Below are 25,413 nucleotides of genomic sequence, written 5' to 3'. Positions count from 1 at the left end.
AACATTGATTTCTTCATCTGTAGAATAATCTGAGTAGCGATCACCCCCCATTGTCAAGTGGTTCCAGAGATCTAAAGTAGATGAACACTATTTTATAAGGCACTATCTCAAAGCAAAGTGGAAATAATAAGACTCCGTGTGTCATAGAAGAAAACTTGTGATCCTAAGTTGCCCTAAGTGTCCATAAGAAAGTGGGTGTTAGCCAGGCTCGGGGGTGCACACCTGTAATCCCAGCAGGTCAGGAGGCTGAGGCAGGAGGATCATGAATTCAAAACCAGCCTCAACAATTTAGCGAGGCCCTCAGGAACAGTGAGACCCTGGCTCTAAATTAAAATACAAAAGAGGGATGGGGATGGGGCTCAGTGGTTAAGAGCCTCTGGGTTCAATTCCCAGTACCAAAAAAAGGAGGAGGAGGAGGAGGAGGAAGGAAGGAAGGAAGGAAGGAAGGAAGGAAGGAAGGAAGGAAGGAAGGAAACTGTATTACTGTGTACAAAACAGGACCCTGTGGTTCCTGGCAGGGGTCGGGGCAGGAAGGCACAGGGCAGGTGCCAGTTCCAGGAGGCCCTTCCCTGCAGACTCCAGAGTCCTGTGGCACACCTTTGTCCCCTCCAAGAGAGAAGCCCCCTCCCCAAGAAGGGACTGTGGCAAAAGCAGCCCCGGCATCACCCCAGGCAGCAGTGGAGAGGAGGAGCCCAGCTCCCCAGCTCCAGGGAGGCTGTCTTTAGGCCCCGGCCCAGCCACTGATGCTCAAGGCACCGTCATTGACAATGACGATATTTCCCTGGGTTGGAAATGTTTTGGAACTCAGTGCCCAGAAAGAGCAGAGGGGGGCTGGAACCTTAATTCCTAGACAGGTGGCTGGCAGTGTCGTGTACCCCAGGGAGTACTCATTAGTTCAGGAAATTCTAGAAAGGGCCAGAAATGTCCATCTCAAGCTGTCCTTTCTTCTTTTCCTCTGTCTCCCCTTCCCATCTGTCCCCTGACCCCAAATCCTCATAGTCAGGATCCCAGTCAAATCTACAGACCTTCACTGCAGTCTTTTAGGATTGACTAATTAGGCCCAGATTTCCTTAGCTAGTTGGAGGGCATGGAGTGCAGAAGGCAGCTGTAAAATTCTGCTCTAGATGTGTTTTAAGGGCACAGAGAGAACTGCTTCTTTTTTTTTTTTTTAGGTTGGGAGGTACCGGGGATTGAACTCAGGGGCTCTCAACCACTAAGCCACACCCTAAGCCCTATTTTGTATTTTATTTAGAGACAGGGTCTCACTGGGTTGCTTAGAGCCTTGTTTTTTTGCTGAGCCTGACTTTGAACTTGTGATCCTCCTGCCTCAGCCTCGCCGCTGGGATTACAGGCATGTGCCACCGCACTAGCAGAGTTCTTTTTTGAACTTTTTTGAACTGTGCTCTGGGGCTGTCCTGGTTAGGGAGAAGAGGCTCCACAGCAGCACCACCATGGACCTGACTTGACGCCCTGGGAGGTTTGAAGTTCATGTCAGTCATCTAGTCCTTTGGGGAAACCTAGACTAGCCATAGGAAGGGGTAGCTGTACTTTTCCTCCTGAGTCCTAAAATTGTGTTTAGAAAATAATTGTAACTCCTGATGCACTTCCACTTTTCACCACAAGGTGGCAGTTGACTGCGAAGAAAGAGCAGCTGTAGGCTGGGCTCCGCCTACACAGCTCCTCTGCTGTCTTCCCCTGGAGCCCCCTTCGAAGCATCCTCTTAAAAGCCTCCTATGTCTCCCCCTGCCCTCTTTCCACTCCAGGTCTGTCTGTGGTCCCAACATTGCCTCACCTGGAGATTTCATCACGGCATCCCTCCCCTAGGGCTGGAGTGCAAAGGCCAGGATCTCTGCATTTATCATGCGCCAGGCAGCGATCTAAAGTTTTGTACAATCACTGGGCTTAATTCTCAAAACAACTCTATGAGGCAGGCACCAAGAGTTACCCAGGTGGCAGATGGCATGAGGGGGTTGGGAGCAACTCTGTGGACATAGGGACTCTTCCCCAGAAAACTTTACCCAGAGGGCGAGGCATGGACATGACATTAAGCCATCTCTCTTTCCGTGCCATGAGAATCTCTGGGCTTTAAGTCAACTCACAGGAAACCTTTTCCCCACTTACATGGGACAAAGCTCTGAGGCGGTCCTTCTGACTCTCCCCAAGTGGTAGACAGACAGGCAGATGCCAGGTGGTGAGTACCCTGGAGGGCGGCCTTTCTCCAGCCTCAGCCCCTGGATGCCAGGCACACCCATTTCTTTGCCTTCTCCCAAGTACGTCACTCCTTAAATCACTCTTATCTTGCTTGGTCTGGGTTCCATGTCAGGGGGTGTTCCTTTTCTGGTCCTATTCTATCCTGAAGGGCAGGGTTAAAGGATGCCCCCCGCCCCATGTAGCCCTAGCCCCCAGGGCCCAGAAGTGGGGTTTTGCAGGTGTAATTAGTTTAGAGGAGGTCACACTGGAGCAGGGTTGGCCCCTAGTCCAATAAGACTTATAAATGGCCACATGAAGACAGAGGCTGGGAGAACCCACGTGAAGACTGGGGTAACGCAGCTGCAGACCGAGTGCCTAGAATACTGGCAAGCTACCCGTCCAGGTAGTGAACCATACAGTCTCTCAGCCCTCAGAAGGAACCGGCTCCCTAACACCTTGATCTTGAGGTTGATATGGAGACCTTGACCTAAACAGCCCCATCAAGCTGATAGAGTCCTAATTCCTATAACCCTTCTTCAGAGCCCTGGGGGCTTCTACTGTGGCCCATGTCCCTGAGAGATCAAGGAAGGCACAGGACGCTAGTGGCCCCAGAGTGGCCAAGGACGCTAGTGGCCCCAGAGTGGCCAAGGCTGCAAGGGGCAGACACAGAGGGTGGAGGGAGGAAGAAGGAAGGAAGTCCTCTCTGATTGAACAAGGTCCCAGCTCCAGGTCCCTCCTTGTTTGGGAGAGGAACAGAGCAAGACCCCCACGGGTCCCCACACAAGATAACACCAGATCCCGCTCTTTCCTCGTTAGGTCAAGGACTTTCACCCTTTTGCTTGAAGGAAGTGCTAAAGACCTCCTTAGGTACCTACAAATCGCCGGCATCACTACTTTCCTAGTTGGGGGCCATGATTATGTAAAATAAGGGTCACTGGGACCTAAGCACTGTGGCACGGTGACTCTTGACAGTGGATCTGAAAGCCCAGATAGCCACTAAGTGTCTTCTGGCGGGTAGAACACAGAATGTGGGCATTCTGGACAAATGGGTGGCCCACACGTCCCGGGTGGGATAGAGCAGGATGGTGTGGGAAATTTTGTTATGCTACTCCGAGTGGGCACATGATTTAACCCTTATGAATTGTTTACTTCTGGAAGTTTCCATTTAATGTTTTTGAGCCATAACTGACCCTGGGTAATTGACCCCAGGAAAAAGGAGGCCTACTCTGCTCCCTGATATTTTCCTCTCACCTGACTTAGTCCATCTCCCTGGGGTGGGTGCTGGGACCTGAGTCTTCCCAGAGGCTCTGTGGTCCTAGTGGGGGAAGAATGTATTGAATTTCATTGACAGGTGTCTTTCCTGCACTCTCTTGTGCCTGCCCTTGGAACAACCATTCAGTGGTCCTTTTTTTCCTAGTTTTCAGATGAGGAAACTGAGGCTTGCGCCTGCTGGCCGGACCTAGCCCCACGGAGCACTGAGTAGACTGGGGAGCAGCTCCATGGGTCCCGATGCCCTGGCTTTTGGAGCAGAACCCTGTGTCTTGTCTGGAGTGCTGGGTTCCGTCTTTCCTGGAGGAAAGCCCTGGGGTTTGGGGTGGAACAGAGAGCACTACAGAAGCCAGCTGGCCCCCTCTTCCACGGGAGCCTGGGAGCCTGATCACCAAGTTCACTGCTGACTGCATTAAAACCACCAAATGTCCTGTGGACGCCCCTGAGGCCCCGGGGCTCCTGGAAGTGAGCTGCTCTTAAACAAAGGGCCACGTGCCACCCTGCCCCCACTGCCAAGGCCCAGTGGGGACAGCAGGTATTTAAGCAAATGGAGAAACAGACCACAGCTGCCATCAGCACAGGACACTCTCTGTTTTCTTAATTCCCGTCCTCGCTAAATGGTGATTACCAGGGCCTGCCTGGGGCCTGATCCTTCCAGCCACCTGACTTCAGCCAGTGGGGCACCCAGAGAACAGAGCAGCTGGTGGGGCGCACTTCCGGCAGGGGCAGAGCGGGGCAGCAGATGTGAGGCACTGATTATTCTGGGAGAGCTGCACCAGGGGCTGCATTTGCACTTCAAAGGGGACAGGCCCTGGTCCCGCCTAGGGACCAGAGTCTGTTCTAAGGAAAATCAAGTTGCTCTGAGTGAGAGACCCACGAGCCCCACCCCCTTCCTAACAGGGGGCGGTTTTAAACAACCCCCAGGAGTTAACAGGCACTCGCTAGACACTCCCAGGGACCCTCCCCTGTCTACCAGTTCTCCTCTCAATGGGGTCTCTTTCCATCTGGTCTGGGCTGAGGGACTGGGCACTCTGTAATTACACCTTTTGTGTGGATCCTGGACACCCCGTTGTTATGGGTTGAATTGAAACCCGCCCCCCCCCCCCAGATATGGTGACATCCCAACTCCCAGCACCTCAGAATCTGTCCACCTTTGGAAGTAGTGTCCTAGAAGATGTGATTAGTTAAGGTGAGGCAGCCCCTGATCCAACATGGCTGGTGCCCTCATGCAGGCAGAGGACCAGAGAGGAAACACCATGGGGAGATAGGAGCAGAGACACAAGCCAGGAAACAGCTGGGGGAGACAGGGACGGATCCTGCCCTTGTGCCTCCCTAGGGGGTGCGGCCCTGCACACTCCTGGCCTCCAGAACTGTGAGAGAGCACATTTCTGCTCTTTGGAGCCACCCAGTTTGCGGGGCTTATGATGGTGGCCCAGGCAAGGAATGGACCCCAAGGGTAGGTGGTACTCTCCTTCTTTAAGGAGGACACTGAGGCTCAGAGAGGCTGCCTGACGTCCCCAGGGTCAGAAAGCTAAAAGTCATGGGCCCCTCTGCTGTGCTCACAAACCATACTTCACGGGGACCAGGCCTGAAGCAGGATCTGGGATTGGCATGACCAGGCCTAGTCCTCCCTCCTGGCGGCTCCCCCTCCCCCTCCCCATTCCCCTCCCCCATTGCCCTGGTCATGAAGCCCCTCAGTCATGAAAGTGTGACCAGGGCCCTGACGCCACATCACTAAATGGAAAGAAAGTTGAGCTTGAAGCACAGAAAGCGCCCCCTCCGCCCAGGTAAACTTCTTTCCCTTCCCGTGCCCTTGTGCGTCAGGCCAGGGCCATAATTTCATATTTGCGTCTTCTCAACCAGACAGTGAGCTCTGAGGGCAGAACCCTGGAGTTCATCCCCCACCCCACCCCCCACCCCCGCACACACTCCCTGCACAACAGTAGATGCTGATTTAATCAGTAGCCTGTGCTAGGCAGGGTTTGGGGATTCAGAAGGAGTTAGCACCCTTACGGCTGTTAGAGAGCAAAGAGTGTTGCTTCACCTCCAGGCCCCGGGGTCAGCAGCCTGTCCTCCTGGGAGACAGCAGGAGTTCTGGGCTCTGGTCTGGCCCAGAGGACAGGCCCTGGGGTCATTCGTCTCTCCTGCTGAAAAGCAGATCCGGTTGTGGGCCTCTGTGAAGTGGGGTCCTCACAGCCCCCTCAGCCTCAGCCGGGAGGATCTTCGCTGGAATGCTGTGTACCAGCCAGGGAACCAGTGGCCAGCAGAGGGCTGCTGGGTCCCAGGGTAGGTTCATGTGCCCCTGCCCCAGGCCCTGCAGGCCTGACTGAACAGCCTCCTTGAGCTCTCCCGGCCCTCCCCTCTCAGAGATGCTGGCTGGGCTTCCAGGTAATAGAGGCTCCTGGGTAATCAGAGCCCTTGAGCCCCTGCAGGGCTGGCGGATGCGCCTGGTACCTGGGAGGGGCAGGAGGCGGGGGTGCTGGATGAAGTCCTACTGAGGGGTACAGCATGTCTCCCCGTCCTTGCCTGAACCTTCTACCTGCAGAGCAGGGTGACGTGGAGAGAGAAAGGGCTGTGCCCATGGGCCCTGTCCCTGCGGGGGAGCCTTGGTCAGGCTCCTGGCTCTTCAGGGCACCTGTGAAATGGGATGGCACTGCCCAGGTGCATCATGAGGTGCCTGCAGGGCACAGGCCTGAAGCCACTTGGATAATCCCAAGTGTCATCAGAGTCTGCATGCTTTCCCTGGAGCCCTCAGTGGTGGTCCCCTGCCTCTGAGAGAACGCAGGGCCGATTACTGTGCCTATGAGGGGCGCGTAGAGCAGGGGATCCCTTCCTGGGGCCCAAGTGGCTTTAAGGATCTGCACTTGGTTCGCTGGACTCTGAAACAGAGCTCTCCCTGCCCTCCCCCTCCCAGACCGCCCCCCATTGTCCTGGCCTTTTCTCTGTCCTCTCTGGAGGCACAATAGCCTGGAAATGGCCACTTCCTCCTCATTCAAGCCCAGGCGCCCCACCAGGCAGCCCTAAGTGAGCTCTGAGGGCAGAAGCCTGGAGTTCATCCCCCCCCACACTCCCTGCCCAGTAGCCACCGGTGCTGTGCTGGGCAGGGTGGGGGATTCAGAAGGAGTTAGCACCCCTAGGGCTCTTAGAGTGCAGGGAGTGTTGCTTCACCTCCAGGCCCAGGGGACAGCAGCCTGTCCTCCTGGGGGACAGTGGGAGTTCCGGGCTCAGGTCTGGCCTAGAGCTCAGGCCTTGGGGATCCTAAGGGATCAGAGTCTTGCCACGTCCTTCCCATCCCCACGGCCCTGTGGCTAGAGGGAGCTGGGCCCTCAGAGGTCAAGGAGGTGCTCGAGTCACGGAGCTCCATGGGAAGCCTGACCCCTGTCCAGCCCTTTCTGCCTGCTGCTGAGCCCTGCCTGGCTATGCTGAGCAGCTGCTGGGCGGGCAGCTTCTGGGGTGGATGCTGTCGTTTGGGTGAGAGCTGTCCCAAGGCTTGGTGGCACTATGGGGAGGTGATGGGACCTTCATGAGGTGGGGCCTAGGTCCTTGGTGGGGGTGGGGTGGGGTATCCTTGAAGGGAATTGTGGGGCCCAAGCTCCTTCCTCACTCTCTTTCATTTCTTGGCCACAAGGTGTACAGGTTTGCTCTGAAATGAGCTGCCTCTGGGATGTGCCATCTTGCCACAGTCCCAGAGCCATGGGGCCAGCAACTCATGGCTGAGACCTCTAAACCCACATTCACACACATCCACACCCCTCCACATATGTTCACACACACACACACACCCTTACCAAAATAAAATAAAACCAAAACAAACCTTTCCTCTGTTTAGATTAATTACCTCAGGTATTTGTTACAGTAACTGAAAACTGACAAACACAAGGGATAAGTTGGGGCCACAATTCACTGGTCACCCGCAAATGAATTAGCTCTCAGCAAGGACACTGTCTCTTAACCCATAAAGCAACCACAGTCAACCACCTTGGCTCACCTGAAATGGAGCCAGCCTCCTATGGACTGAGACCCCTGAAATGGTGAGCCCTTGAGTACACTTTTCCTCCTCCACAGTTGGCTCTGGTTGGGTCCCAGTCCCAGGTCCTGGAGGACCCCTGGTTGTGCTGGAGGTGGGCCACGGATGTCCTCCCCTCCTGTGGTTTGCCGGAGTCCACGAGCAGGTTTGGTCCGTGGCAGTGGGTATCCCTGAACATCCACGTGGCTGGATTTAGAGGCAGGGCCAGGAGTCAGGAGGGTGACCTGTGCCTCAGCTGTGCAGGACTCTGCTGGTCCTGGTGTCACCCACGGAAGACCCAGTGGGTGGGGCGCTGAGACGGTGGAGGCCCGCCCCGTCCCTCCACAAGGCTCTGGTTGTGGTGCAGGAGTCAAAGTTGGAGGCCGGGACGGTGGTGAGAGTGCAGAGAGGGCGGTGGGGAGGGCTGCGGGCCAGCTGGGCACCCACGACCCCTGCAGTTTGAGTGCTCGTCCACCCTGCCCGCTGCTTGGAGTGTGGTGGCTGCCGCTCAGCTGTGTCCCTTTCTGAGGGCCATGCCTTCCCAGGGTGGGGAGGACACAGGAATGGCTGGGGTGTGGGGACAGAGTGAGTGTAGGGTACAAAGGCCCAGCCTCTCACCCCCACCGGCTGAGGGCCACCCGAGCCCTCTGTGGTGAGGTCATGGGGGCTCCTCCCTCTGCCCCATCCCACTGGCTCCCTCTCCCCAAGGTGTGGCCAGAGAGCTTCCCCCAAGTGGACTATGTGCAGGTCACCCTCACCTGTGTCCATGCCCTGGACGGGGCCCAACCCCATGAGGGAGGGGCTAGAGGGAAGGTGGAGGAGGAGGTGAGGTGCCTTCCCCATGTGGAATGTCCTCCAGCCCTACCACACTTACACACCCATCCGCACCCACACAACACACCCATGCACACACTCACACACACCCATACAAACACCCACCCATAGCCACAATGATGTCCATGCTCACAGATACACACATCCACGCACTCCCACATCCACTCACACCCACACACATACGCCCAGGTCCACACCACACATACACACATTCACACGCAGGCACCTACACGTATACACACCTCTCAAGCCTCATCTTCAATGCTAACCTTTTAAGGCTTCTAGAAACTAGGGAAAGTAGGCTATTTACTGTTTCTCGTGTGTGTGTGTGTGTGTGTGTGTGTGTGTGTGTGTGTGTGGAATGTGAATTAGTTCAACAGGCTTCTCCCCTTTCTGTCCAGCTGTGCCCTTCGGGATCTCGGAGTAGGAAAGGCCTCCACCCCGCGGACTCCAGGATGGCAGAGGGACGCGAGCCTGGCGGGGGCCTTGGGTTGGGGACTCGGCTGGCTTTCCTGCAGCTCGCATCTTTCCGTGATGCCAGCTTGGGCGCGGAGCTGGCCAGCTGGCATCATTGCAGCCCCTCCTGCTTTCTAAGTGTAGTCTTGAGGCCCGGCCAGACGGGAGCTGGAGCCAGCATCTCCCTGGAAAGCGTGCGCTGTCACAGGGCAGGGCCGGGAAGCTGGCAGGGCGCTGGCTGGGCTGACGGGGGCAGGAGTGCTCGGCCCTCGCCTCCCCTCCCAGGGTGCCTCCAGCTCCTTGTCTGTGAGTGAAGGGCTTGGGTGAATGTCCCCTGGGGTCCCTGTGATGACCTGTGGTGGAAGCCCTCTATCCAGGAGGGCAGCCATCCGAGCCCAGTAGGACAGGCCAGCTCCGCTGATCAGCCTGGTGTTTCTCAGGGCTCAGAAGATGGTGGCTCTGGGGAGACCTGGACCACGTAATGAGCAGTAGGGGAGGAAAACAAGGTGACCTTGATTGTGGTTGGACAGTTGGGCGTTTACCTCCTCCTCCCGCCTCCCTCACTGTCCCCTAAGCCAGCAGAGGAGCCTGGCCATCTCACAGATACTGTTGACTCCATTTGAGGAAGTGCTTTTCAAGATCCACCACTTTGGGCAGATGGGGTGGTGCCCACCTGTAATCCTAGCAGCTCCGAAGGCTGAAGCACAGGGATCACAAGTTCAAAGCCAGCCTCAGCAACTTAGCAAGGCCCTAAGCAACTTAGAAAGACCCTGTTTTTAAATAAAATATAAAAATGTGCTGGGGATGTAGCTCAGTTGTTAAGGACTCCCAGGTTCAATCCCCAGTACCAAAAAAAAAAAAAAAAAGAGGTGCCACTTCTTCCTGCTACAGACTTCCTTTTGAAAACTCAAGCCAAAGATCCATTTCTAAGGGTGGATTTTTAAGGCTCTGTGACGGGAGGGGATAGGTTGAGGGGAGACTGGCCTCTCTGTTGGTGTCCAAAGGGGACCTTGTAGGAGGAAGACAGGAGGAGTCTGAGTAGAACGTCACCTTTCTGGGTGGTTAGGGTGACTGGGCATGGGCGCTGCTGTGGGCACCCGGGTCCCAGAGCAGGAGCTGTCTTGGGCCATAGACAGGACTAGAGCTAACCCAGGTACTGGGGACTAGATCCATGTCAACAGGACCTCTCTGCGCTGTGGCTTCCTTACGTGAGCACATGAGGATGCTGTGAGGGTTAAATGCCAAGACAGGTTTGAGAAGTCACCCAGCCCTGGCCCAGGATACCAGCAGGCTTCTCCTCTCCTCAGTGTGAGTAGCAGCGCCTTCCCACTGAGCCCTGTGAGTCTCCCTCCAGAAGAACCATCTCAGCATGGGGGAAACCTGGGTCTCGGAACCCCAGGCTATGTGTACCCCACTTCCTGTGCAGCCCGAGAGGCGGCCAGCTAAGTGTAGGCCAAGCGTCCTGTTATTTTTGGAGTGTGGATTTAATTAGCCTCACCTGTCACTGATTACGAAGGCTGTCGTAAGCCTCCTTAGCTCTCAATTAGCTGGGATTGAGGCAGTGGGGCGGGGGTGGGGACCAGAAGGGGGGACGCAGTGGGCTGTGTCTGCATGTGTAGGCTCGGGCCAGCGTGGGGGGAGAGCTGAAGGTTTCTAACGGCCCCTCTTGGGCCAGGGTTTGGTGTCAGCAGGCGGCTCCGACACACCCCCAGCTAATCCCTCTTTGTTTCTTTCTTCCCCAGCTGCGCCCTCTGTCCCAGGGGCTTTCTCCCTCCACCAACCAGCCTTCTGGAGTTGAAAGCCAAGGAGAAAAGACGGCAGACTGCTGGAGAGACAGCTGATCAGGGTAAGATCAGCTGTTCTCACAGGGTGGAGCCCTGCCAGGCCAGAGAGCCTGGGCGCCGTTGTAGCTCCTCATGGTCATGGCCGAAAGCCGGGACTTTACCCCAGCAAACTCGAATAAATATAGTTACAATGCATTACAGTCACAGTAATAATAATAGTAGTAGTACTTTAGCTAGCCTTTATTGGGTATTATCCCATTACATTATAAAAACAACCCTCTGGCCAGGCGTGGTGGTGCACACCTGTCATCCCAGTGTCTTGGAAGGCTGAGGCAGGAGGATTGTGAATTCAAAGTCAGCTTCAGCAATTTAGTGAGGCTGTGAGCAACTTAACAAGACCCTGTCTCAAAATTAAAAAATTAAAAAGGGCTGGGCTGGGGATGTGGCTCTGAAGTGGCACCCCCTTTCTCCCCAGAAAAGTCTTAACTGGGCTTCTCTGGAAATCTTCACCATGGCTGATTTTAGGACTGTCAGCAAAAGAGTCTCTGCAAAAGAGTTCAATGTAGATAAACTTCCAATTTTGTGTTGCCCTGTTTTACTTGGCCACTGGCCGGGAAGAAATCAGCACTCCAGGTGCTGGACACCCCCTTACTAGTTTCTCACAAACATGTATCCAGTATAGTAGTTTGTAAAAATATGTAAACAAGGCCTCTGGCCTTGAGCTGGGGCTTCACAGAGATGTCTACATTTCTAAGATAAGAGAAGTTACCAACTGGGCTCCATGGTAACAGCTGGCAGGGGGAGGAAAGAAAGGGGAGAAGAAGCTCTCCCCTTCTCAGGTGTTGTCCTTGAAGAGTTAACTTGCCCAGAACAGAGAAAGAAAAAGCTGCTTTTATGTGAACTTCTGCAGACTGTGAACTTCTGAGCCCCTCCCCTTACATGCTGGGTATAAAACTCTGAAACTACCTGAACTCAGGGTTCGGGGGATTGACTAATTACAGCAAAAGCTGTGCCCTCTGAACCTGGCTGCAGCCAAATAAAACTGTTTCCTGCTATCTTCGGTGCCCTACCTCGTCTGTCCCTACAGTAGCCCATGATTAAATGCTCCTGGGTTCAATCCCTCATACCAAAAAGATAAACAAAACAAACAAAAAACAACCCTCTGCAGCACAGAGAGATTAAGCCAATTCTCTAAGGTCACCCAGCTCAGCAGCTGGGGAGTCTGTAGGTGACCTCTGTCAATTCTGGGCTGGGTGGCAGAGTGGGGTCTGACACAGGAATTCCACTTGGTGCACGGGACTTGTGGGGACGGTAAATGGGACGTTTTTGAGAACTCTCTGGTCTCTGTGGTTAGATTCAAGTTTGCCATGATAGCTATTAGAACCATAAAATGGGGAGACCTTCGAGCCAGTCGGGAGGGCTGGACTTCATTATGCAATGAGTGGGGAGCCGGAGAAGGTTTTGAGCAGAAAGGGGGCTTCCTGGAAGAAGCACTGGGGCATAACCCTGAGCGCTGTGCCTTGGGGGGTTCAGTGGACCAGAGTGGGAGTCAAGAAACCCGTGGGGTTACTAGAGCTGTCAAGGTGACCAGCTGTCACATTGGGAATGCCCTCTCTTCTCTCTGGGCCCTGCTGTTGGGAATCCGAGGCAGTTGGCATTTGAAGGCATCTAAGATGTCTTGGATGTTCTGCAATTCTTTGGATGACCTCAGCTGGGCCAATAGATGCAGGAGGAAAAGGGAGTGGTGAGGAGGTTTTCAAGAGTGGGTTATTGCCAGGCATGGTGGTGCGCACCTGTAATCCTAATGGTTCAGGAGGCTGAGGCAGGAGGATCGCAAGTTCAAAGCCTGCCTCAGCAAAAGCGAAGGTACTAAGCAACTCAGTGAGAACCTGTCTCTAAATAAAATACTAAATAGGACTGGGATGTGGCTCAGTGGTTGAGTGCCCCTGAGTTCAATTCCCGATACCTCCCCCCAAAAGAAAAAGAGTGGGTTATTTTACAGGACCCAGGTCTGAGTGAATAGAGAGGATGATGGGTAGAAATCAACCTCTTTCCAAAGTGGCAGGAGAGATCCATGGAATGCAGATGGCCAGGACAAGGTCTCAGTGTGCCCAGGGACCCCTCCCCAAACAACAGCAGCAACCCACAGGCCTGGATGAGATCCTTGAAGCTGAGCGTTTCTTAACCTCGAAAGAAGCTCTTTGGATTTCAGCAGCCCTCTAAAGACTGAGGCCTTTCACGAAATTCCACCTTTCCTTTTCGGGTGTGGAAGAGCGATGATGTTTAATGCTTAAGGCTTCTCAAAGGAGTGGGAGGAGCTTGTTTTAGGTGGGAGGAAGGCAAGGTCACAGGTGGCCCAGGAAGAGATTGTGTGTGTGTGTGTGTGCGTGTGTGTGTGTGGCCGGGGATAATGTCTGGAAAGGAATCTGGTAAGGTGTCTGCCGAGGCCCTCAGAAGAGAGGAGAATTCCAAGCACAGAAGTTAAGAAAGGTCAGTGGCTGGCAGTCTCTCAAAATGTTAAAATCCAGGGGCACCTGTGGCTCTCCAACTTTCCCCATGTACCAGAGTACTCCCTCACCACCCTCCAGAGGCCACTCTGCCTACGTCCTCTGTGACACTCACTGTGACGACACACTGTCTTGTTTTCCTGTTTCCTTCCAGAGTGTGAACACCATAAGGAGAAAGGACCTTGACTGCTGTAGCTTTCCCTGTGTTTCTGGCATCTGGAACAAGGTTTGGCATACAGTCGGAGGCGAAGAAGTGTTTACGGAATGGATTTTTGCGTGCATGACCGAGTGGCGATATTTCAGGCCCTGAGACACCTGGGTGGGGGAGAAGCTTGGGGGCAGCATGACCTTCATGAAATAACTGAGAAGACACCTGTGCAGAGGCAGCTGAGAGGGCGGCCGACGTCCCTCCCGCTTGTGCACTGAGTCTCAGGCTGGATAAAAATACCCAGAGCCCTGCCTCGGATGCCCGCGGAGGCTGGGGACTGAGCTGCTTCTTGTCAGGGGAAGGAGCCTCTCTCTTTTTCTGTCTCTCTTTTGTTCTTTTTATTTTTGTTTTTTTCTAGAGTAAGGAGGTAGGGATTCTCTAGGACTAGGCTTGGGTTTGCTGCCCCTCCTGCTGGGACAGCCTTGGCCCTGGCCCTGCCCAGCCAGGCAGGGGCTTTCTTTTATGTTATTCCCAGTCCTTGGGATGGGCAGAAGCTGGTGGGGTGGCCCATAAGGAGGTTGCTGGAGGGTGCTTTTCATCTATTTCTAGACCTTGTGATGGACCAACCTTGACTTTAGCTACTTAAAAATGCTGCCATTGAATGTGCAGGGCAGGGGGTGGGGGCAGGATTCAGGCAGGAAGCATGGGGAGCCAGGCTCTGTTCCATGTGGCCTGTCCGGCAGCACTGGACTCAGGATCCCCAAGAGTATAACAGCGGGAGGGGCCAGGCCTCCTACACTGGGTTGAAATGGGCAGGGCATCCCTTCTGCTGGGTTCCACTGGCTCTAGTAGGTGCCCAATGGCTACCCAGTGTGTGGTGGTGGGAGGCACATCCCAGTAGGCAAGGTCTGTGGGCAAGGTCACCCAGAGGTCATCCCAATCCTGTCATGACCCCTTTGCCCCAAGGCTGCAGCTCTTGGAACTAGAGAGAGTCTCTTGTCCTGATTCTGGGCCTCTTTGGGGGGTCCACTGCACCCCACCATTCTGCCTGGCCAGAACCCTCTGTTCTTGCCTCCTGGGCTGGCAGCAGGGAGTCCTCCGCTCACCATGACAACACCATCCTGGAGATCCATGCCTCTCCTTCTCCTTCCCACCCTCTGCTCCTCTATGTCCCACCCCAACCCAAGGTCATCCCCTGCCTGCCACCCTCCCTGGTCACCAGCCCCTAATGACCTTCCCAGCTCAGGGGCATTGCCCTGTGACCCATGTACTCTGTTGTAGCCTTGAACTTTTAATTCCCTCTGAAAATGTCCTCTGTACCTGATTGACAGGGGACATTGTCTCCTGCACATGAGTGACAGCCCCTTGGGCCCAGAGTCTAACTAAGCCTAGAACAGTAGGGAATGCTTGTCAAGGTGAACTGGTACCAGGCAGGCGGGACAGATGGCCACTGTGGTGACAGTACCTTCTAACTAGGGCCTGGGGTGGTGGCAACAATAACCACTCTGGTCTCTTGCCAAGAGGCCATATGCACCCGAGCAAGGAGCTGGCTGGTGACGGGAGCAGCTGGTGGGAGACAAGAGGGGTGCGTGGCTGGGGCTGGGCTGTCTTGGAGACAGCCCTGTGACTCCGCAAGGCACTTGTCCCCTGGTCCTTCCTGGCCTTTTTTTGGGGTGGGCCAGGCCCATATTGCAGATGAGGTCAGTGGGCTGATGAGGGGCAGGCCAGGTGAAGGTGTCTGACCCTAGGGCCCTGCCTCATGTCCCTGGGCCGCCTTCTCCAAGGCTTGCTCCCCTCCCTGGCTCCCGAGAAGGAACATGGCCATTCTTGTCCGAGGGAGCAGTCTCCAGGAGACGCCACACCGCAGTGAAGTGGGGGGCGGGGAGACATAAGTGGCTGTGGAGGGCGTGAGAAATGGCATTCTTTATTCATAAATAAAAACATAAAATTACCAGAAATAGTTTACATGGCCAAAAAGTGACATCAAAAACAAAATAAAACGAAGCTGTCAAAAGCAAAGCAAACCAGAAACAACAAAGAAAAAGAACTATGTACACAGCCTTCCAAGTACCATTCCATCGAGGCCTGCTTCTGCCCCCAGAGGCAGCAAGAAGAGCGGCTGAACAGGGTGGGCAGCGGGGCCCTTGTGGCCAGGGGTGCTCAGACTCTCCCAGGCCAGCCTGGCTGCCCTTGAGAGATGGCCCAGGCAGGGGCCAGGGACAAGAGCTCAGCAGAGGCCTCTCAGGGCAAAGCTGCCAAGCCTCCAGTCCCCCGCTGACCTCAGGGCCCTGGGGCTACGAAGAATATACTGTGAGGTGCCCCTGGGCGTCTGGCTCTTCTGAGGCCCCAGGCCGTCCCTCCTTGGTGGGTGGTGTGGATTGACCTCTCTCTGCAGAGACCTGGAGCATCTTCAAGCCAGGCAGCTTTGGGGGAGCACAGCAGGTCTGAGCGAGCAAGCTCGCCCAGCCTGTGGGCCCTGAGCCTGCACTCCCCAGTTCCTGCTCAACCTTGCTGTTCAGAGCCTCCCTCTGAGAGGCTGGGTGGGGCGGGGCCCAAGAGTGGCAAAGGTGCCTTTCAACAGGGAAGGAAAGGAACCCACTGGAAGGCCCGGCTGCTCACTTGTGTCAGGTGCAACCTTAGGCCACCCTGGGGCCTTGGGCTAGTGGCAGCCCAGGAACAGCTTCTGCCATCTTGGAGGCTGGGCAAGGCCTGGGTGGATGTGTCTGGGATGGGATAGGGCAGGGACAAGGGGAAGATGGAGGTCCCTGTGAGTGGGGGCACACACACTGTCCTGGCCTTAGCATCACCTCTTCTCAGGCCAGGTCTTGAGGGCAGAGCACTAGGCTTCTGGCTACTGGGGTGGGGGGTGGGGGCAACCAGTCTCCTTCTCTCTCTCTGTGGAGCAGTCTCACTGGGAGAAAGGACTCAAGGCACAGGCTGGTGGAAATGCAGGAACCAACGGCCATGGGACAAAGCACGGGGCGTCTTTAACCAGGTCTAAACTGTGCCCGTGGAGGGTACTGCCCTCAGGGAGGGAGGCGGTTCTGGGCGTGTCCATCCCACCCAGCCTCAAGTCCAGTCTGTGGCTAAGAGCAGTGGTTTGACATTCCAGAGGACCGCCCCTGTCAGGCAAGGACACAGGACAGGCCCAGTTAGCCCAGGGAACAGAAGGCAGTGCTAGCCACAGGGATGGTGCCCTGCCCCCAGCCCACCCCTAGGGCAAGAGGTGTGCAGTGAAGCAGCCCCCACTCCCACCCCAGACCTCTCAGGCCAGCGTCCAGGAAGCGGCACTGGGGGATTGCTCCCAGACTGTCAAGAACCCAGACTCTCCCAACCTGGCCTCTCCTACACGGCGGCCCCTCTCAGCAGACAGGCAGAGCCACAGGGACCCAGCAAGGGCTGGCTTTCCTACCAACAGCAGCTGTGGTTAGGAGCAAAAATAGATGGAGCAGCCTGGCCGGCTGCTAGATCTGGCTTGTTTCTGAAAAGACAAGAAAGGGGGAGGAAAACAAAAAAAAAAAAAGAAGAAAGAAAGAAAGAAAGAAAGAAAGACAATTCCCTGAACCAAGCAACTGCTCTCTTCACCCATCTCTGGACATCTTCAAAAGACAGACCCCAGCCGCCCACAGTGCCCCTGAGGAAGGCTGCAGATTCGTCACAGCCTGAGGCTCCTGTGAGGCTGGAGGAGGTTGGCGGGTGGGGGACAGCAGGTGGCCTGAGGCTATTTGTTCAGAAGGCGGTGTGTGTCCCCTGTCCTATGTCTTTGCTATCCTCCCTGCTGGGCTCCGGCCTGCCAGCACTCTGGGGACCATCCCAACCTGTGAAGACTCAGAACTTAGCACCACAGATGCTAAGAGGGAAGCGATGCCCCTGAATAGGGCTAATGGGCGAAAGAGGGAGGTGCCCAGATTGCAGGTGTACCATCCGAGCAGACGGGTTATATTTGGATCCAAGCAAAATTTGATGCCTGGGGAGGGAAATCCTTGCAGAGGGGCCACTGGCCAACTCTGACCCAGTCAGGGACATCTCGGCCTCAGTTCCAACTGGAAAGATCGGGAGGTACACCTGGTATAGCCGAAAGCCAAACCCTCAGTGTCCCTTTCCCAACACCCATCCCAGAGTCTCAGGGTCTATGGCTTTAGGAAGAGTGGTCACTGAGGTCAATGGCCACCAGCTGTTCAGAGGCTGTGTAACTCCAGTTGGACGCTGCACCCCATTATCTGCCACTAGTTCTCGCTGTTCAGCTTCCCAGACCCCAGACCTCTGCAGGTCTCACGGAGGCTCCACACAGCCAGGGTGCCCAGCATCTGCTCCCTTCCGTGGCTTGATGGGCTGTGGGTTCTCCACCCCGCACCCCAACCCCTGCACCTCAGGGGCCAGAGAAGAGCAGCTCAGCTTATGATAAGATTCCCAGGCTTCTGGTCATTCATGGCTTCTTTCTATTCCCAAGGCCTCCTGATGTGTCCAGGGGATTAAACAGGCTTGGGGATAAGAATTGGAAGGGAGCTTCTGTCCCTGGAGTGGCCACTGGGGCTTCCCAGCAGTCACCCACTTCACTGTTTTGAATAGAGGCCAAGGTTCAGGGAGCCCTGAACCAGTGCGCGGGGATCCCTGTACCCATCACTGGGAGAGCTGGGGGCCGGTGGTCAGAGCTGGAGGTGGAGGCTGCTGAGGCTGGAACAGGGAGGAGAAGGGGAAGAAGTCTCATCCTGACCCCTGCCCACCACCTGTGGCTCCTGGACCTGTGTCTAGGAGGTGGCTTCTCTCAGAGAGGCCCGAGTTGCTGAGCAGCTGAGAAGGGAAGGGGGGCCCTCCTTGAACAGGGGGGACCCTTGCCTCCGGGTACCAGGTCCCCAGCTCTCTCTCCCCAGGCTGGTCCCTCAGATCTCAGTGGCTATGATGTCCTCGTAGGGGATGTCAGCTCCTTCCAGGTCAATCTCAAGGGGCTCCCCGGCCCCGTCCCCGCGAGCCAGCTGCTGCAGGGCCTTCTCCAGGCGCTGGTTGCGCTGGTACATGGCCAGGTAGCTCTGCTGCAGTTGCTTCTGGTACTGGATCACCTTCTCCTTCTCCTCCTTCCACACCTGCCGCTCCTGCTGGAAGCCCGAGGACATCTGGTCGTGGCCTTGCCTCTCCTCCTTCAGCTCTGCCCGCAGCCGCTCCAGCTCCCGCTGCAGGGCGGGGATGTCCTCCGAGAAGGTGGGGGTGACCGCCGGGACCAGGGCCGCGCTCTCCCGCTGCAGGGCCGCCTGGGCGCGCAGCTCCAGCAGCTCCTGCTCCAGCAGGTTCACCTTCTCTCGAAGCAGCTCCGACTCGTTCTTCTTGCGCTGCAGCTCGTTCTCGCAGACCTCCAGCTCCAGGCCCTTGGTGCGCAGGGCGCTCTCCAGGTCCTGGGTCTTCAGCTCCATGCCCTCCAGCCTGCCCCGCGCGTCCTTCAGCTGCGCCTTCAGACTGAGGATCTCGCTGGCCTTGGCGTTCACCTCCGTCTGCGACTCCTTGAGCTGCTGTTTGAGGAGGGAGATCTCACCTGACTTCTGGCACACCTGCCGGGGTCGGGGGTGGAGAGAGAGTGCCAGACATCAGTGTCCTTGCCCCAGGGGAAGGGACATCTCAGCTGCCCGAAGGGATCAAGCTGCTCCAGACAGGGGCTGCCTGGATATACTGGTCCCAAGTCCATTGCCTGGGCAACCCGGGATGGCCGAGCCCTCTTGGACGATCTTTTTGTTCTCCTGTGCATCTTGATTTCCCCAGGGACCGACTCACCCTTAATTCCGAGTCCGGACCACAGTCTTTGCCCAAAGCCATGGCAATTGGCAACTCAAAGATCAGTGATCTACTCTGCCTACTGCTGCCAACCCCATCACTCACCTTTGACACCAGTGGTGCTGGCTTCTCTGCCAAACCCTCTGACCTCACCCCTGCACGTACCCGGCCCCCTTCTCTCCTCTCCTGCTGCCCTGATGAACCCTGGTGGCTGGTACAACCTGTCGTGCCAGCCAGACTACGAGCTACAGGCTTTCCCTGCTTTACTCCTCCTCCACTCCCACACCTACAGCTCATCAGTTTGGCCAAATGCAGTGGGTGATTGGGAGGCTGAGGCAGAAGGATCGCAAGTTCAAAGCCAGCCTCAGCAGTTTAGCCAGGCCCTAGCTTAGTGAGACCTGTCTCTTCAAAAAAAGCAATTACAGTAGATGGGGTAGAGAGAGAAGATGGGAGGGGAGGGGAGGGGGGATAGTAGAGGATAGGAAAGGTAGCAGAATACAACAGTCACTAATAGGGCATTATGTAAAAATGTGGATGTGTAACCGATGTGATTCTGCAATCTGTATTTGGGGTAAAAATGGGAGTCCGTAACCCACTTGAATCTAATGTATGAAATATATGTCAAGAGCTTTGTAATGTTTTGAACAACCAATAAAAAAATAAATAAAAAATAAAAAAAATTTTAAAAAATAAAAAAGAAAACCCAAGTCATGTGTTGCTGTCCAGCTGACTGTGTCTCAAGAATGAATAGAGGCCAAGGCCTGGACTCTGCAAATGGGCTCTTGGAACTAGTCTGGAGATCACCTTCATATTTTCTCACTTTTCCCTCCCGGAAGAAGCTCCTCCTTGCTCCCGAGGAAACACTGCTCAGTCTACAGGAGACTCATGCCCACCTGTCATGCATGGCTGAGGCCAAGAATCTCTTTCCAAGGCCAAATGCTATAGGCTGGATGTTGAATGTCACCCCAAGGTCCATGTGTTAAGTGCCTGGTCCCCAGGGTGGTGCTACTGAGAGGTGGTGGAAGCTTTAAGAAGTGTCTTTAGATCATGTGGGGTGTGCCCTAGAAGAGGATTATGGGGCCTTAGCCTCTTCCCCTCTCTCTCTCTTTGGGTCCCTGGTTTTGAGGTGATTTTGCTCCATTACACACTCCTGCCATGATGTGCAGCCTCTCCGTAGGCCCAAAGCAAAAGGGGCCAATTGACCTGGGACCTCCAAAACTGTGAGCCAAACACAACTTTTATTTTTACAAGCTGATTATCTCAGGTATTTTGCTACAGTGACAGAAAGCTAACTAACACGCCAAGCCGGCATTTGTTTCCTGGAGGGAGCAGCACAGAATCATGGTGAAATCATGGGCTGGCTTTGAACCTGACTCAATGGTTTATGATCTGGGTGACACATTAACGTGGTGGAAATATAGTGTGGCTATTGAAACTGTGAACTCTGGGTCCATACCATTAGGATCAAATCCTGACTCTGACCTTAATATGTATCAGACCTTGGTCAAGTCACTTAACTTGCTGTTTGCTATTATAGACTCTCTGAGCCTCAGTTTCCTTAATTGTAAATTGAGGAATAGTTACAATACCTACTGCAGAGAGTAACTGCAAGGATTAGAAGAGAGAACTTGGCACGTAAATAAGCTCTGTAAGTTAGAATAAGTAGGTTTAGAATGATGTCATCATCATAGCATATTATTAAGTCATTTTTATTATCATCTATTTTTTGCAGTACTGAGGATTAAACCCAGAGGTGCTCTACCAATGAACTATGTCCCCAGCCCTTACTAAGGCTGGCCTTGAAGTTGTGATCTTCCCAAGTAGATGGGTTATAGGTGTGTCTGTCCACCATGCCCAGCCTATATTCTTTATTTAATTTTATTGTTTTACCAAGTACCTTGACTGGACAAGCGGGGAACAAGACCACAGCAATGTCCACCTAGTTGCTGACTGGACAAGGATGGAGACCAAGGGCGAGTACTCACTATACATCTCTGCCAAGTTCCAAAGTGGCTGAGAACAAGGGCTGGGGCGGGTCTGCTGTGGCCACACAGATGGGAAGAGGACAGGTGTAGCTGGATAGAAGAGACCCTCCCTTCTCACCTGGCCAGTTCCCTTCCCATCTCTCCCATGGAAAAGATCCTTCTCTTTTCCTCCTGAGAACCCTGTGACCTCTCTGTCTAGGACAAGGGCAGGAAGCTCTGAGGTGATCAGATTCTGCTGAGGGTGGGCCACCCCACCTTGGCCTGCTGCTGGTCTAGACACAGGGCCCTCATCTTCCCTAGGCAGGGTGCTTGGGGGCCAAGGACATCGCTGCTGAGTGCACAACCCACCTGCCCTCCCACCCCCGGGACTGTTCAGAGGAGAGAGGCTGCATCCTGACCAGTGGGGTGCCGTGCCCCAGTGTCTCCATAGCCGGTCCAGGCAGTCCAGGCGGTCTAGAGTGTGACTGAGTGTGTGTGTGCACACGTGTGCATGCAGGTGTCTCCTTTCCCTCCTCTGCTGTGTGCCCCTCAACTCACCAACCCCGGGCTCCACTCACACTTCTGCCAGAAGGGGCCCCTTGCATTGCTGAGACCTGGCACTACTCATAAGAGTGGCCAGGGTCCTTTTCCTTAAGACCAGCAAACAACTCCCACTCTCTCATGGGTCCTTGGATCTGATGAACCAGGTGTCCTTTTGAACTTCCGGTAAGCAGATGAAGTGAGTCCTGCCCTCAGGCAGCCTGGCTAGGCCTCCATGTCTGGGTTCCCCAGTGACTCAGCCGGTAAACTCAGTTCCGGGGGCCACAGGGGTGATGGTGGAGACAGAGGAGGGAACCGGGAGCTGAGTGCGTCCCCATCACAGTTAACCAGGGAGCCCCTTCCCTGGGTCACAAAGCTGGCCCTTTAGTGTGTGTGGATAGGCACCAGAGGGCGGGCCACCCCCAGCCCCAGACTGTGGTGCAGCCTCACCTCCCACTGGGTCTCCTCCAGTGCCGGGGCGAAGTTGGTCTTCTCGCGCTCGTAGGACCTGAGCTTGGTCTCCAGCAGGTCCTGCTCCTTCATAAGGCTCTCGAGCTCCTGCCGCAGCTGCCACTTCTCCTGCTGCAGCTGCAGCACCTGCAGGTGCAGCACTTGCTGCGTGCGCTGGTTCTTCTGGGAGGCCTGCTTCAGCTTGCTGCTGCTCTTGGGCTCGGGGCCCTCCGGATCGTCCCTGCTGCCGTCCCTGCTGCGCCGTGCGCGCTCCTCCAAGGCTGGGCCGGAGGCGAACTCCTTCTCCTCAAAGCTGCGCTGCAACTTCTGCAGCGCGCCCTCCCTCTGCCGCAGCTTCTGCTCCAGCTCCTGGACCGAGCACTCGTCCGTGGAGATGGGGGAGCGCACGCAGGAGGAGTTCTTGTCCGCCTTGGCTGGGTGGGCCAGCTTGCTGCCCCCGTCGGAGAACGACAGAGCCTTCAGGCTCATCATGTTGCTGTCCTGCAGGATGATGCCCTGCGTGATGTTGTGCGCCGAGCCCCCGAAACGGCTGGTGGGCCCCACGGGCATGACCAGCGGGTCCAGCTGGTAGCTGCTGCTGGTGCTGTGCGTGGGCAGGCTGGACATGGAGTTCCGGCCCGAGTCGGACAGCGCCCCAGAGCACAGGCCTGGCTTCAGCTCCTGCTCCTTGGGCTTGTCCGGAGGGGCCAGGTGCAGCTGGTGGCTGGCACTCTCGGGGGAGGAGTGGAGGACGGTTCCCGAACGTGGCAGCACGGGTTTGAAGGCCGTGGGCCTCACTGCCCCTTTGTCTGAGCCCTGGGGAGGCAAAGAACCATATTGACCTCGAGTATTTCCTCTGGCTCTGCCCTCCTCTTCCTCCCCATGGGGTATATGTGCGGACCTCCCAAGGCACAGGAGCTCAGAGCCCAGGCGGTACCCTTCTTGGTCAACAGCCATGCTGGCCTATTGCAGTGACTGTCTGCAAGGGAGGAAATCTTCAGTACCTGGGGAATGTCCTTAACAGTTGTCCTTTATACCAACTTAATAGGCACTGTTCTATGACACAGCAACCTGCCGACAGCCTGTCCCAGCCCTTTTGAGAAGACAAATGCCATTTATGTTCACTGACTGAGATGTCAGCTGCTGCACTGGGTGTCTGTGTATGAGGTCAGGGCACTAGGCTGGACAAGCAGGGGTCCATGTGTGTTGGTCAATCCCTCTTGCCCTTTGTGGCCACTTCCGGTCATCCTGCATCAAGAATGCTAACACATCCTCTGCTCTGCTGGGAGACTCACTGGGAACAATAGCCCTTTTTTAAACTTCTAATTTCCATAGGTAGAGTCCTTTCACATTGTTTAAAAGGCTTCAAGATTTATGCAAACGCAATGGGCCCTTTCCTAGTACAGGTTGAACTGAATCAGAATATCCCCAATCCAAAATGCTACAGATTCAGAAACTTTTTGAGACCCGACATGGGGCCCCAAGTGGAACATTTCACATCATGAAATTTCATTTGGGCACAACTTATTAAAAACGCTGTGTAAAATTACCTTCAGGCTATGTGCATAAGGTGTATATGAAACAAACAAATTCATGTGTTGACTTGGGCACCATCCCCAAGACAACTCATTATGTGTACATACATATTCCACCTCTGGTCCTCAGTATCTGATTCTTGGATAAGGGATACTCAACCTGTGTATCAAAGCCATAGATCTGTTCCTACAAGACGGACAGGAACTGGATAGGAAAATTGTTTTCAGTATCTACTATGGGGCTTACGAGTGCTTGAGGCTGGCATAAAGCCTAGACTTCTGAAATCCCAGGGCTCTTTGCCTACATCATTGTTAAACAAAATCCCAGTCCTTATTGAGCTAAAGATGCCTCCAGGCCTGGCTTGATCAAGGAGCTTCTGCACTTGGGCAGCAAATGAGAAGACGCACCTCCAGGAGTCTGCAGGAGGGAGAGAATACTGACTCCTTCCAGCTGCTCTTGCAGATGACAACAGACCCCCCTCTCCTCTCTTTGCCTTTGAGAATGCAACTGGTTGTCCTACCTTGACAGTCAAGGCACATCCCTGTATAGCTCAGAGAGGCCTGAATTTCCCCTTGGCTCTTTGCTGAAGAGTTGACCCATGACTTTCAGCTCAGGGGGACCGACCAGCTTCCATTCCTTGTCCAGCCTTTGATCTGGGAAGAGGCTGAGCTTTCCCCCCTCACCCCTGCTGCTTCGGCCTCCTGGAGAGAGGTGACCACTGTACCCTTCCCTGCCTCTTCTCTTCCCACCCAACTCCCGTCCCCCCTCCCTCTACTCCTGTCCTCCTCCCCTGCCAGGGACCCCCACTTACCATTTCTAGCTGATTGGAGAAGGGCATGAGCTTGGGTGGAGTGGATGGGTCAAAGTCCACCCCAGCCTGGCCCCCGATGTCCCCACTGGACAGTGCCGTGTAATCTGGGCGGTGGGAGCCCCGGGCCTTCTGGCTGACCTTGATGTAGAAAAAGTCCTCGCTCTTGCCCATTTTGGAGCTGGACTTGCCGTGACTGGAGTCCTGGGAGAAGCCGAATCTCAGCAGCCCATCAGAATACCGGTTGAGCTTCTTGAGGTGGGAGGACTTGCGCAGCTTGTACTGCGAGGCCCGGCAGTGCTTGCTGTGGAAGCTGTGGCCGGAGATAAGGCTGCTGACGCTGCCCATGGTGACCTGGGGCCAGGGACGGGCGGGGCGGGGCGGGGGCCTGGCGTGGCGGTGGCAGCGAGGGGTGATGCTGGCTCCGCGAGGGGACTGCAGTCATAGCAAAACTCTTGCAGAGCCTGGGAGAACCATGGACCTGGAAGGAGATGCAGACAGAGGTCAGCCTGGGCCGGGCCGGGCACTGGACACACAGTCTTTGACATTGATTTCACGAGGGCCGCATAGAAACCTGGGCAGATGCCAGCTCCGTCTCTGCCACCAGGAGCCCCCTCGGGATGAGGTGCTGTTCCACACACTGGGGTGTCCATCAGAGCCCCAAACACTGAGCTCCTGCGACTTAGGCTCAGCGTGCAGTTGACAGGCCACACACAAGTCAATGATCTCAGAGCCCGAGCGGAGCCAGGATGACAGAATTTAAGGACAGGGTTGTTCCACCAGTGGAGGGCTCTGGTGTCCCTGTATCCCCATACTGGGGGCTTAATCCCCAAAGTCATAGGTTAATGGTGTCGGAAGGGAGGCCTTGGGAGGCTGTGGAGGGTGGGACGTTCGTGGTTTTTTAAGAAGAGGAACAGAGACTGGCAAGGTTGCTGTCAGCACCACCTGGAGACCCTGCAGAGCCCCACCAGCAAGAACACTCTCACCTGTATTCTTTATAAGTTACCCAGTTTGGGGTATTCTGTTATAACAACAGAAAATGGACTCAGGGAGTGTAAGGGAAGTGTCTCCATCAGGGTAGCATTTAAGAACTCAAGAAAATGAAGGGCAAGCCATGTGGAAATCTCGGGGGACAGAGCTCACCAAGAGGAACCCCACATA

General features: G+C 55.2%; 1 protein-coding gene across 1 annotated transcript; it reads right to left on the bottom strand.

Moving 5' to 3' along the window:
* Positions 1–18,064: 18,064 nt before the first annotated feature.
* Positions 18,065–24,615, bottom strand: Lzts1 (leucine zipper tumor suppressor 1). Its single transcript, XM_076852322.1, has 3 exons — positions 24,256–24,615; positions 21,909–22,724; positions 18,065–18,734 (listed from the first exon to the last, which is right to left on the bottom strand). Exons 1-3 carry the CDS (start codon positions 24,598–24,600, stop codon positions 18,075–18,077), a joined length of 1,821 nt encoding a protein of 606 aa, XP_076708437.1. The 5' UTR covers positions 24,601–24,615; the 3' UTR covers positions 18,065–18,074.
* Between the last annotated feature and the right edge of the window lie 798 nt (positions 24,616–25,413).

The sequence above is a fragment of the Callospermophilus lateralis genome, chromosome 4, assembly GCF_048772815.1.
Source record: "Callospermophilus lateralis isolate mCalLat2 chromosome 4, mCalLat2.hap1, whole genome shotgun sequence".
Taxonomy (NCBI): domain Eukaryota; kingdom Metazoa; phylum Chordata; class Mammalia; order Rodentia; family Sciuridae; genus Callospermophilus; species Callospermophilus lateralis.
This window is presented reverse-complemented; position numbering and strand designations above follow the sequence as displayed.

What these genes read in the sequence shown, in the direction of transcription:
- Lzts1 (XM_076852322.1), bottom strand. Translation starts at nt 24,600, where the DNA reads ATGGGCAGCGTCAGCAGCCTTATCTCCGGCCACAGCTTCCACAGCAAG. An exon ending in TCTCCAATCAGCTAGAAATG is followed by an intron (nt 22,725 to 24,255) that starts GTAAGTGGGGGT and finishes TTGCCTCCCCAG; the next exon opens with GGCTCAGACAAAGGGGCAGT. An exon ending in TGGAGGAGACCCAGTGGGAG is followed by an intron (nt 18,735 to 21,908) that starts GTGAGGCTGCAC and finishes CGACCCCGGCAG; the next exon opens with GTGTGCCAGAAGTCAGGTGA.